Source organism: Melanostigma gelatinosum (genome assembly GCF_949748355.1).
Source record: "Melanostigma gelatinosum genome assembly, chromosome: 12".
Classification (NCBI taxonomy): Eukaryota; Metazoa; Chordata; class Actinopteri; order Perciformes; family Zoarcidae; genus Melanostigma; species Melanostigma gelatinosum.
The window spans coordinates 13836721-13849828 of NC_136645.1; the positions used below are offsets into that span (position 1 = coordinate 13836721).

Here is a 13108-nt window from a genome sequence, read left to right on the forward strand (position 1 = left end):
TGTGCTCTTTAGATCCCCAGCAGCTGCCATGTGTGGAGGACAGCGAGAGACTGCTCACTACCTGTATGCTTCAAGTTGTGTCAACCCTTACTCTTCGTTCAATCAAAAACACAAGTATACAAATTCATTTCTTTTTACGACCTTTTTTTGTGTGAAATTCCTTTGTTTTACATTACGGCTAGAAACTGCTGTTGTATACTTAATTCTTGCATGTGTGTATTCCAGTTTCAGTGCGAGACCTTGGTATGCTTCCCTACATAAAGATCTTCCTGGATGAGGATCAATATCGAGGTCCCACTCTGAGCATTTTGGAGCAGCTAGCTGAAATCAACCCGGAGGAGTTCATGAGTACAGCCATAGGAGCCCTCTGCTCCTCTACACAGCAGGAACTCTGTTTGAAGCGGGACCTTTTGCAGGTACTTCCATTTCACATTCACCCGCAGACAAACCACACACAGACGCATCCAGAAACACTCAGATATGCAGTGATCTCAGCTGAACTGTAAACGTAGTCTCCACTCTACATCGAATCAGAACAAATTGTAATGCACTTAACACATAATAAGCTAGTGAATTTATTTTCTTAGCATGTGGGACCCTGATAACATTATAGACAAATGCAGATTGATTTGCTAAACCAGGTTTAGCTGTTAACTCTCGACCAATTTGATTAGGCCAGCAGCCTTTGTGCTGTGGCACTCTGAAGATTACCACCTCTATCGGATCAGTGAATGGGACGGAGATCTGATTAAGCCTAACTAAGTTACACACCCACTGTATGTGTCCGTTTTTATAGATGGCAGTGAGAAGAGCACTTACTTGTGGATATCGTGTGTATTCAATGTGTGTGTGAATGTGTCCGCTTGTGCTTGTTTGTGAATGCGTGCAACTTGTTTTGTGTGTGTGTGTGTGTGTGTTCTTTGTGCTAACGTGGTTAAAGCAGGTGGCAATCAGATTGGGTACGACCTGGGTTGGCAAGTGTTAAGAGCCATTGTGATTACTCCAGTTTCCGTTAATCACATTTCTGCCTGCGTTCTGCCTCACACATTACCTACCTGATGGATTAGGTCTCTAAATTGAATAAAGCTAATGTCATTTAGTTCACCTCGAAAAACTAGTTACCAGAAATGATTTATGGTGTATCTATATGTTTCATCTATTTTTCATGACATTGTTTTAATTGACTAGGGGGATGCTTTTAAAAAATTTGAGCAAAGCATACATTCTCTCTAAAGTATAGAATCGGCTTTGTCACATGTGTGATTAGGCTTTCGTGTGTGTGTAACGATACCACATGTTCACTCTCCAAATGGTCTGTCTGACTCGTCGCTTCTGTGTTTCAGTCCGTGCGGAAGGTGCTGGAGAGCCCCAACAGCTGGGACGCCTTCAGGAGAGCAGGAGGCTTCACCGGACTGCTGTCTGTGGTGATCGACATGGAAGGAGCTCTGTGTGACCCTCCCCGGGAAGACGTGTGGAAGTCTCTCGGGCACCAACCGCTGCTGGACCTCCTCCTCCTCACTCTCCACATCCTGGCCTTGGCTGTGCATCTTCACACAGTAAATGCGCACCATTTTGAGACTGGTGGCTTCTATGAAAGGCTGGCAGAGGCTCTTCTCCAGCTGGGCTGCTTCCATGCAGAAGGCCCTGAGAAAGAGACATTTGATGAAGACGAGGCCTCCTGTCTCAAGACTGCAGAGGACAACCAGTCTCCTGGAAAAAGCTTTCATCAGTTTGTCGAGTTTGCAGAGGCCCCTGAAGCGCCCTCCTCTCCCTCCGCCACACCGCAGCCCAATCTGCCTGTCTCTCTTCGAACATGTACAAGGCTGCTCTCGTATCTCGACCAGTTCGCCACGGGAACCTACTCTCCTCTGGAGTTAAACGTGGGACTGGAGCCTGAGGATGGGTGTGACGGAGATAAAGAGAAAGTAAATGGACCAACACGGCATGAAGGAGTGTATTCGGGGTCCCCTCCTGTCCACTTGGGATCAGGCCTGCAGTCTGTGGAGGACACACACGGAAGATCCAGAAACACAGCACCTAGTATTTCCTCAGTCTGCTCAGAGTCTCAGTACAGGTGCATATTTCTAACCATTTGGAGGTGGTGGAAGCTATATTCCATGCATATCTGAATTGTATTGCATGAATGGGGTCTATATTTGATCTCATGAGTGTCAACCCATACTTTGTTTTGTGTTTTTTGTTTTGCTTACAGTAGGTTCAGCTGCAATCATGTTATTCTTCATCCAGGAGCAATCCGTGTTATCATGACTCTCCTTCCATCAGTATTTACTCCCGAGGACCCACAGGTACCTTTCGACACTGAACATGTTACAGTCCCTTATGTTGCACTTTATGGAATACACGTTGGGTATGAGACAAATTGTCTTTCCTTCTTTCCCAGCTGTCTATGGAAGTCCAGCTCTCACTGGCGCACCATATCCAGGCAATGGTTAAATCTGAGCGAAACCGCCAGATAGTGTGCGAAGGGGGGCTGGTCTCCACACTCCTGGCCCACTGTCGGAGCATGTTGCTGGCTCCAAAGCACCCGTTACATCTACCTGTTACTCGTATCTTGGAGAAGCTCACCTCCCAGGCCGTCACACCTTCAGACTTCAGGTAAAACATCTGAGGTTCAGACACATGCATGTTTTTATTGCACTGAAGATGAAGATGCTTTTTGATTTTTGTTTTGCTTTTTAAATGTATTTGTGCTCTAATCTTTGTCCTCCTCAGAAAGCTCCTGTGTTTAGGGGACCCGCTCATGTGCTGTGCAGACAAAACGGCCATGCTACGAGAACATGCCCCACTGGTCAAACCTCCTCTTTCAAATGGTACAGACTTGTTTTGTTCTAATAACTGAATCTTTCTATTAATGGCTGCTCTTTACCGATGCATGTTAGATTCAATCCTCTCAAGCTTTAATTTGCTCTTTAAGACACAGACATGAATGCAGGTCACATGTTGGTTGTGTTTTCTAAACCAGATCACAGTACAGAAGCAGATGTCTCATCAGGGTCTTCAGTTAAGAAACTGAAGCGCACTTTCAGCTTGTTAAAGTCTACAACTCGCAGTGAATCCTGTGTTGGTCCGGCAATCCCTGTCCACCAGATCGTCAGCCTGGTGACCATGACGTCGCCGCGCACCTTCAGACCACACCGAGTCTCCTCCTCACCTGCCTTTGTCGAGTTTGACATGAGTGAGAGTGGATATGGGTGAGTCCTTGATGTACTGGGTGCCTGTGTAGTCTTGCAGTGTCAAATAGACGAGATGGAACTTCTAGTTATGCTCGAGATAAATTAATCTTGAAACATATGTGCTGCAGAAATAAACTCAGTGAGGTTTGGCTTGTGTGGAAATATAAGAATGAACAAGCACTTGTAGAGATGCTTCTTAAGATGTATGTGTTCATGGTAAAAGGTCAAGACAAAGGTTTAGTTCACTGCAGTTGCCTGAAGACAAAGGCGGTCTTGCAGAACCCAATACGCTTTTTTAGAACAGGACCTGTCCCATTCGGTCTCCTTGGACTTGGTTACACTCTCATTTTAGGCTTGAAACTCGTGTGGACTCTTCTCTCTGTGGAGCTTAGTGGCGTGTAGGGCCAAACAAATGAAAATAAACATGAAGAAAAACATTTTTTACCCGGCGTGATGCTCTCTTTATTTGAATCATGGCATTACAAAGGGATTCATGTGATAGGGGATATGTTGATGTTAGCTTCAAGACAAAGCTTTTACAATTCAGGCCTTTTTGCTAATCTACTTGTAACATCAAAAAATGAAAAGTGTGTCATGCGGCGAGCTCCCATGCGATGTCTATGGAAAGCTGCGTCGACCACTCGGAGCTCAGTGAGCTGCAGCTGTTTTGATTCTGGAAGTTGTGGCTATTTTAACTTTTGGCGGCTAAATGCTGCCAGAGGGTACCCACAGCCGATCCGTAAACCGTGTCCTGTGATTCCTGTGGCATGTTGGCACTCATGTGACCTATATTACAAAGAATTTCTGTCTGCCTGAAACAAATGAACACGCCTCCCAGCCGCAGGAGAATGTAATTATTGCAGTGAGCCGCACATCGCCACTGCCATCGCTAACCCTTTTCTGTTCAGTACTTTACTCGTACAATAGATATGTTACAACCGGATTCTCACAAAAATGTGAGTGACCTGGGTAGTGGATACAATTTAAGAGGACTGGCAGGAGGCGGTACATCTGGTGCAATGAACCTTCACTTGCAAAAGGCTTGCGGAAATGCACCACCACTGGCTGATTGCATCTAATAACCTAGCCTTTTGTTTGTTGGAAGAAACAAAACATACAAGATTATTCATTCACTCATTTCTTGCCATGTGACGGTATTTATTTGCAGCTGCCTTTTCCTGCCCTCTCTGGCTACAGTGAAAGGAGTGACTGCTGATTCAATTTCAACAGGTGGAATTGGAGGAGGTAAGTGATGAGTCTAAATGTTTGAGACATATTTGTGAATATATCTCAATAAAATGTCTAATCATCTCCTTCTTGCATATTTCAGAATGCCGGGGTTTTCCCCCTTCAGCTGGTCTCTCATTTTCCTGCTGGTTCCAGATCAACCGCTTTAGTTCAGCCTGTGATTCTCACCCAATCCGTCTCCTGTCGGTGGTTCGCCACATGTCCCGGACTGAACAACAGTACATCTGTCTGTCTATCTCCTTCTCAGCCTGTGACGGCTGTCTGGTTATCTCCACAGAGGAGGAAGCATTTACATACCTGGGTAAGAGGGATATGAAGTGGGACTGCACACTAAAAGTTACATCTTGACGTCATACTGCAGAGTTTGACTGAATGCATTTCTTCATGTTTGTTCAACAGATATGATGGAGCCTGAAGTTTGCACTCCCACTTCTTTGCCTACGTCACTGAGGTTCCGCTGCTCCAGCATGCTGGTCCCAGGTCAGTGGCACCATCTGGCTGTGGTTCTGGCCAAAGACGTGAAGAAGACCTGTATTGCTTCAGCCTACATCAACGGCAAGGCAGTGGGCACAGGAAAGGTATGGGAAGCTGAGGAGCTGATGATTGACCCGATTCTAAGTCAAATCTGGTATTAATGTATTTGTGTATCATCATTTTCTGTCAGATGAAGTATATTCAGCCATTCCCGGGTCAGTATGTCTCCATGGACCCCGCAGCTGTGATTGATGTGTACGGACTGATAGGAACTCCAGCTCTCTGGAAGGAGCATGCTGCTCTGGTGTGGCGAGTGGGTCCATCGTTCCTGTTCGAAGAAGCTTTGAGCCCTGAGGCCGTGAGTGTCATGTACAGACAAGGCACCGCTTACCAAGGCAACTTCCTGGCTCTGGGCAACAAAGGTGAGTCACAAGATCTTGTGTCAGAATTTCTACAGTATGTCTTCTGTTTACTTACAGTAAGTCATCCTGGTTAAGAGCATATGATACATGCTAGAATAACACAAGGTTGTTTCTAGATGCCTTAGGAATGTAGTTTTTTATAAGTCAATGTTTTGGTTATCTTTTTTGACATGTGGTAAATCAAGTTTGTCATGGTGCTCATTACATGCATGCTGATACACCAATTACATGCAATTTAATGCAGTTGCACAACTATGTTTCTCCTAATAGATAGTGATGGTTATGGTTACACATTACATCTGTAAGACAGTTGTACGACACCTCTGTTTGTCCCCAGGGCATGATCCAGATGCTGAGTCTCTCCCTCTCAGGCTGGTTCCCGAGGAGAGGATCTCATTTGGCATCAACCCAGCAATTTCTACATTAACAACTGTCGTGCAGATCAGAGAAAATTACAATGAGGTGGACTGCAGACTGATTGCCAAAGAGGTAAGATGAGTCCATGTTGAACCTATGAGTTTGTTGTTTTGGTACAGAGTAGCAATCACTGTGTGTAATTACAGATGGGGATAACAAGCCGGGATCACTCAACCCCTGTGTTCCTAGCTCAAAACATCAGCCAGCACCTGAGCGGTACGGCTCGCACCATAGGAGCAGCCCTGGTTGGACATTTTGGTAAATAAAGTATTGTTTTGAAAAGTTTACTTGCATTTTAGTTTTTTCTTGCAGAAGCACTTGGTAACTTCTTGGTCCTCTTTCTTCTAGGTGTGCGTACGTTCACTCCCTGCAGTGCGTCCAATGGTTTCCTGTACGTCGGCGGACCTGCAGTTGTTCTCAGTCTAGTTGCAATGGCGCCAGATGATAGCTCTCTGTATGCAGCTGTCAAAGTTCTTCTTTCTGTGCTGGAGACCAACTTTGCCATGCAGCAGGAAATGAACCGAATCAATGGATATATGGTCTGTCGAACCTTTCGAAAAGTATTGGAGTAGCTACACGTTATGCAGAAACAAACATCTAAAGCTGCTGCCTTACTGTTGAGATCTTTCCTGAAATATATATTGCTCTGCCTGTAGCTGCTAGCTTTCCTGCTGAAGATGAAGCACAATCTGGTCAGCTACAGAACCTTTCAGTTGGTTCTGTATCTCTCCAGGTCAGTGGAGCTGAGCTCTGGGTCCGGTTGCATCCACAACACAGCTGCTTTCCAGGCCCTGCTGTGTGACCTGGAGGTAAGAATCCAAATCTGAGTATATAAGTTCAGCGGATGTAGGAAATGCATAATTTCACGTATTTATTCGGCTTGTCTCTCAGGGCATCTGGAAGCTAATTGCCAACTTGTTGTTTCTCTCTCATTATAACATGTTTTCAGGTGTGGCAGAACACATCAGATAATCTCGACCTCTCGGTTCTGAACCACTTTGCTGAAATCCAGAATTCCTCAAGGTAAATTCCACAGCTTGTGAACAAGTTGTATCCTTCAATTAATTAATTATTAAGTCACATGGCCAACAAGTTAGACTACACAATAATAAGGGTGTTGGTCAAGATTGACGCCGGACTTTATCGGCCGTTTTGTCAACATCTGCAGCAGCCTTTCATCAGTATTACAGAAATGTACACACACACACACACACACGTAAATAGTCACGGGAATGTTCTACAGCATCAGTCACAGAGGACAGACAAGAAGAGCTTGACTGAACTTGTGCATGGATTGCTGAATTAGATTATCTGTCTGTGGGAACAGATTGTGATTGATATTAATGCTCTCTCTGTTTCTCAGCAGTGACAGCAGGAATGCAGCGGTCATGCACAGTATGGGCCTGCTACCAAAGCTGCTATTCGAGCTCTGTGATCCAGCTGTGACCGTTCAGAAGGTTAAGATCATTTCTTGTGTCATCACATCCCTCCTAAAAGCTCACTTGACCCCTCTGGACACAAGCAGGTACAGTCTAGGAATGCACACCAGCCACAACGAAGTGCTCCTGTCATACAGTTTTCATTCAAAATATCAGACCAGGTAAGTTTTTAGGAATTGCTCTGTGTTTCAAATATCTCCCATTATCTGTTCAGGCTTGGGCTCTTCCTGGTCTACACACTCCCTCCTCTTAGTAACATGAATGAAGGCTGCAATGAGATATATGACGGCGATCTTTCACAGGATACACCAGGTACACCGTATCACACACAGCCACAGCTTGTACAGTGCGTTACATGCCTCATGGATGACCCTTGTCACCAGTACTGACCCAGGAATGTATCTGTGCTGTAGCTCAGAGGGCTGATCCAGACAGCCTCATCTGGATCCGCAACCAGCTCTTACGATGTCTTTGCGAAATCCTCAACTCAGACAGCCTTCTAATGGAAGAGTGAGTGGCATCTGGTACTACTTGGCTGAACCAAAACTGGAACGAAAACACATTTCCCAGTATTTCATGTGCCATAATGTCAGGGCAGAAACTAAACTGCATTAGTCGATCATGTTCTTATCCCCCACCAGTCGGCAGAAGGCCTTGTTCGATGCCCTGGGCAGTGATTGGTTCCTGCTCTTCCTTCAGCCCCACCTTCACCCATCCACCTTGAAACTGGGTCTCGTCCTGCTCACACACTTTCTGTCGAGTCCCAGCCAGCAGAGCAGCTTCAGAGAGGGGGTACTCCCGGCAACACTCATAGAGGGCATGGAGGAACCCCTTGTTGTCTTAGGTACATAAAGTTTAATACTTTCTCGAAGTGAAACCGGAAAATAATTCAATGTTGTCATGCTGGGTCTTTGTGGTGATGACATACGGGTGCTCTTTGGGTCCTTCAGGTGTGCTTATTCGGTCTTGTAAAGGCCTCCCTGCATGGGTGGGATATGGTCTCAAAAAATATAAAATACAAGTCTCCTTCAAAAACAGTCCAAGGCACACTGTATGTAGTGTTTTTAATATCAAACTGCTGTTATTTTACATGGCAATATGTATTTGAAATGGACATTCAATGGATCTTCATCAGGGTCACACCCTGTCTTGGATTATTTCTGAAGGAAAGACATATTGAGACAATATTCCACTTATGCAGGGTTGAATAAGCAACTTCTATCATTGCTTTCTTGCCTTGTCACCAGACAACCTGCGAGCCCATTCCTGGTCTTTGGAGTGCCGTAGCACCACGTGCCCAGGCTTTGATGTTCTACAGGGGCTGCTGATCAGACACACTCACCTGCCTCAGGTGTTTGAAGCCCTGGCTTCTCTGCTGCTGGAGAAGAAGACCAGTCACACTGCAGAGGGAAAGGTGGGTCATTTTGATAATTTTTTTTATCTTGTAAATCATCTTCATCATCCCTTTTTATAATGCTCAAATGTGTCATCTACAGGTGCATTTGGATGATTTCCTACAGTCATTGATTGACAGCCAAGCAGACACTCCTGCTCAGCAGCTCTGTGTTGAAGCTGCGACAATACTGCTGGCATTAGTCAAAGCCATCGTCACTCAGGTGAGAACGTAATAACCGTACACCTTCAGTATTTTTAACCACAAATTAATAATGTATAATACCTAGTATTATTTTAATGTTTTAACAGCCTCTTCCTCCAACAAAGGACATGCCAGGCACTGATGCATCATGGGAGTTGCAGCTCCCAGCAAGTGTGATGCAGTTCCTTTGTCTACTCCATAACCTGCGGCCCAGAGACCCACTGTGGGCATCGCCAGAGTTCCTCCATGCACTCGCTGGAGTCGTGTATCCTCTGGACATTTCAGAGGTTTGTGTGTTATTCTGGATTCATGAAGCCCAAAAAGTTCTCACATCTCTGGTCTTATTCGCCGTTTCTTTTTTTTTCCATTTCTTTCAGGATGTGGTTGAGCCTCGCGTAGTGAGTGAAGGTGAGAACTCATTCAAGAGTCCTCCAAAAGGGAAGCCGGTGTGCGACTTCATCCGTATTCTGCTAATGGACAGTCTTTTGAATGTGTCTGCCAACACCAACACACATCCTCTCCTCCTGCTGCTGGAGGTGAATGCACAGACACGCATGAATACAAAACAATTATTTACTGTATTTTGTTCGTCGACGGAACACACTCTGATATCGTTTTACATGCAACACATACGCATTATTGTCAAAAGGCATTCCCACTGATAAACGGCTCTTCACTAAACTAAAACACTGCAAAACTCTCATTTCTCCAGAAGGTGCCACTCTTTGCTCAGCTACTAAATAAGGCAGAGCCAATACTGTTGATATAATCATTCACCACTAGGAGGAGAGAGCAGCAGCAGGCCTGCAGCACTACAGATTTATGTAGAGGCGTTTTCAGCTAGATGAGCTTAACCCGCATGTACACACACCAACACATACACTTGACACATTAGACAAGGTGTCAATCAATCACATTACTTACAACGTTATATGTCTGTTTTAATCTAATAAACTGCATAAATGTCACAGTTTTCCCCTGAAGGTGCATCGCTGGAACAGACGCAGAGTTTCCAGACTGAGCTGCTGGAGTTGACCATGGACATCTTCCACATGCTCAGCCATGAGGAAGAAAACAACACTCATCTCATCTCACAAGGTAGAATAACGATGCATGCTTTACTCGAAGCTCAAACTGACGACCGTGTTCATGCAAAAAAAAGTTTTGGCATCTGAATCCGCTGCTTTTTTAAATTTTATCTCTCAGACGGCAAGAGTCAGACGCCTGAAGGCCAGATGGGCACGTTGATGGAGAATGTGGTGTTCTTCAGTAAGACTCTGCAGCAGAAGCTTTACAGTGGAACATTCTTGGGAGACTCTGAGAGTTTGATCAACTTCCTCGCGGATCAGATTGTTGTGGTGAGACGAACACAGAGAGACATGAACAAACGGCAGTATACACACACACACGCCTCCATGTAGATGCTTAACATGGAAAAATATGTTTTCACCATGAATCTGACATTTATGTGTTCCTTTTTTTTTTTACACTTGTGCCACACTCGTCTTAAAATATGAGAGGAGTGAATAGTAGTCAGCTTATTTGGAACAGGGTAACAGATTTATATTGTATTGTGATTTTAGCTGTTTATTTTGGTTGGTGTTGTTTTTGTATTTTTCCTAAATTGTGGCGACACATTTTTGGATTCCATGATTGTTTTATTTTAGTTTTTATGTTTAATGTCTTGTGTGCTTTGGTGTGTTCTTTTTCTTCTAATATCTTGGGGCTCTATTATCTAGTTGGGAATAAGTGTTTTCACTTGAACATGTTATCAATTGGATATTTTTTGTTTCTTTGACTGATAGTTCATAATCAGTCAATAAATCTGCTAATTTCTGTAAATTGAAGTTAAAAGCAATCTGTTCATTGTCAAAATGAAGACCGTTACTTTTAACCAATTGGAGCACTGGATTGTGTAAATCTGCCCACAGGTCACTAATACTTACTACAAATACTACTTTCTACAAATACTTTCTACTCCGGTTTTATATTATATTATTATACTGATTACAGATACACTGCTATTCACTTTTAGGCTCTGGAGAAAGGCCAAACTCAGAAAGAGAAGACTGTGTCCGCACTCTACTCGTGCACCAATAAAGTCCTGCTTCACCTCTTGTCTCAACCGCGGCGGTCCCAAGAAGAAAAGGACTGCGTCGTCAGGGCATTGCAGACCTTCATGGAACGCTGGGATGTTGTCATGGCGACTTATAATGCGAACGTGAACTTCGTTACATGCCTTCTTCACTGTCTGTTACTGATACGATCCGGCAGGTAATAGTGAAAACAAAAACATGCTCAAAAGTTGAAAGCCAGAGTTCACTGGTAATTCAAACAATCACACTTTTTTTTTGTAGCTACCCCGAAGGCTTTGGATGTGTTGCACAGAAAGCGCTGAACAGGAAGTCTTTGTCCCAATTGTTTGCTACAAGAACCAGACATTCTGCACGCCTCAGCGACGGAGCAGACATCACCACAGGTATGAAGGCCAGTATGTGAAGGTTTATTTACATTCATCACTTTAGCCTGACATTTTTGTAGATTTTCTAAGTCTACGGAGATTAAACTAGAGAGTTCAGAAGGAATGTGTGTGTGTTCCAGATGACAGAGAGCTAGTTTCCTTAGCGGAGGGCTGCTGGTCAACGGTCATGGCAGAGAGGCAGCACACGATTGAAGAAACCTCCAAGATGGAGATCTCAGCGAGCCACAAGGCTGAGATGGGGCCTGTCAGCATGACTGACATCAGCCCTCTGTGGGAGGAGATGGCACGCAAAGCCTGGCTGCTACACACAGGTTAACTATACTAATAACTGCAGAAGAAGAAGAAGATGCCTGAATGTTAGCTCTAGGTTTATGGGGGGAAAAAATCTAAAAAACTATTTCCCCCCCCCCCCCCCCCCCCTTCTCAGAGTCTCAGAAGAAGAATGTGGCCGGCAGTACTCAGAAGAAGTTCGATATGATCAGCAGCGCCGTTCGCTCAGCTTTGGGCAGACTAGGCAAAGAGTCGGTAACAGTAGAGGTAAATACACACTCGCGCTCCCGAATTGTTTGGATCTTTGGCACAGGACTGTATCGAGAGATTTGTATGCTTGTGGCTGTTGTCCCCTTTGCATAGTGTGGGGTCGTTACCCTTTCCCAGGTGCCCCAGCGTCCCAGTGCGCTGTGCTCAAACACTCATCCCAAAGTCACTGCTGTGTTTGTGTTGTGGGCCGTCCAGCCCTGTGGGGGTGTTTGATTATTTCTTTAAATGGATTTGGATTATCACAGCTGATTGCCCCTGAGTGGGCATAGTAATTGATATCTGTTAGGCCTATCCACGGGAACACTCCGTACAACACACTGTTTGCTGCTGAAGGTTAAAGACGTGTTTATTGTTGTTTTTCCCCCCAAAACACGTGGCCCACATCATTAGTTCCCCCACAACGCTTAAGACGTTGAGCCATCTGGAGCAGGGAGCGGGGACATATTACTCAGGCACACAGGCATGAAATTACCGCGTCTGTGTGTCGGTCTCACCCCCACAAAGCGTGTGTGTGTTCTTGTTTGTGTGCTCCTCTTGCCGACAGGAATCGGGTTGGCAATTATAGTGGTACCAATCTGATGAAAACATTATTCATTTGATGTTATTCTTTATCATATCAGTCTTTGACAGGCGATCAGAGAGGGTGATGAATTGTTTTTTCCATCTGAGAGGCAGGGAAGAAGAGGGAGGGATGTTTTCCTTCTGCCTCTGCCGTGTGTTGTACCACTTTGCTCTGAGTAGGTTGCGGCGTGCAGCGAGTGTTCAAAAAATGATATTCAAATCATCAGTAGTGGTCAGCCAGTCTCTTAATTTTCTTGTCATCTTCATGAAGAAACAAGCGAGTCATTAATTAATCAACTTATGACCTTTAGTTGACATTATTATTGACTAACTTTATGTTAGCTTATGGGGAGTCTCTTCTTAGTCACTGGATCCATAGTGATGTATTTCGTATGAGCATAGTTTCAGATATCTACTTTTTATGAAACGAAAAAAGAGTTTTAAAGCCTACTGTAGGTAATGAATGAGAATACGGAGACTGATAGGCAGACTGTGTCCTAAATCAAGCTTCAGCGCAATTCTTCTCGAGATTTATTTCATCAGCGAATGCAGTTTCCATAATCATATCTGTGTCCTCATATTAGAAAGATAATTAACAGCACTAATGATCACGTTAAGTTCATTACACATTCACTGCCAGCCCAGAATGAAGTTGACATTATGTTGCCTTATCATCGAAGGTGGCGTATTGTTGGGAAGTCATTAAAATGGAAATGAGTGTGATGTTCTGATGT

At 44.5% G+C, this 13108-nt stretch overlaps 1 protein-coding gene across 3 annotated transcripts in view; it reads left to right on the forward strand.

Moving 5' to 3' along the window:
* wdfy4 (WDFY family member 4) overlaps positions 1-13108 on the forward strand; it is a 38627-nt gene that overhangs the window by 8111 nt on the left and 17408 nt on the right. The window contains exons 12-41 of one of the 3 annotated variants that reach the window (XM_079280467.1): positions 13-114; positions 226-416; positions 1344-2074; positions 2213-2306; positions 2402-2616; positions 2734-2831; positions 2984-3212; positions 4363-4439; positions 4525-4743; positions 4842-5020; positions 5107-5338; positions 5676-5827; positions 5902-6013; positions 6104-6294; positions 6412-6564; positions 6705-6778; positions 7119-7280; positions 7409-7506; positions 7608-7704; positions 7836-8038; positions 8442-8608; positions 8691-8810; positions 8917-9078; positions 9169-9327; positions 9763-9889; positions 9998-10149; positions 10827-11065; positions 11149-11270; positions 11393-11584; positions 11701-11810. In XM_079280467.1, coding sequence (XP_079136593.1) covers positions 13-114; positions 226-416; positions 1344-2074; positions 2213-2306; positions 2402-2616; positions 2734-2831; positions 2984-3212; positions 4363-4439; positions 4525-4743; positions 4842-5020; positions 5107-5338; positions 5676-5827; positions 5902-6013; positions 6104-6294; positions 6412-6564; positions 6705-6778; positions 7119-7280; positions 7409-7506; positions 7608-7704; positions 7836-8038; positions 8442-8608; positions 8691-8810; positions 8917-9078; positions 9169-9327; positions 9763-9889; positions 9998-10149; positions 10827-11065; positions 11149-11270; positions 11393-11584; positions 11701-11810 — 5159 coding nt within the window. Of the gene's footprint in view, positions 1-12; positions 115-225; positions 417-1343; positions 2075-2212; positions 2307-2401; positions 2617-2733; positions 2832-2983; positions 3213-4362; positions 4440-4524; positions 4744-4841; positions 5021-5106; positions 5339-5675; positions 5828-5901; positions 6014-6103; positions 6295-6411; positions 6565-6704; positions 6779-7118; positions 7281-7408; positions 7507-7607; positions 7705-7835; positions 8039-8441; positions 8609-8690; positions 8811-8898; positions 9079-9168; positions 9328-9762; positions 9890-9997; positions 10150-10826; positions 11066-11148; positions 11271-11392; positions 11585-11700; positions 11811-13108 lie in introns of all 3 variants that reach the window. The other 2 variants (XM_079280465.1, XM_079280466.1) reach the window with 2 other exon arrangements.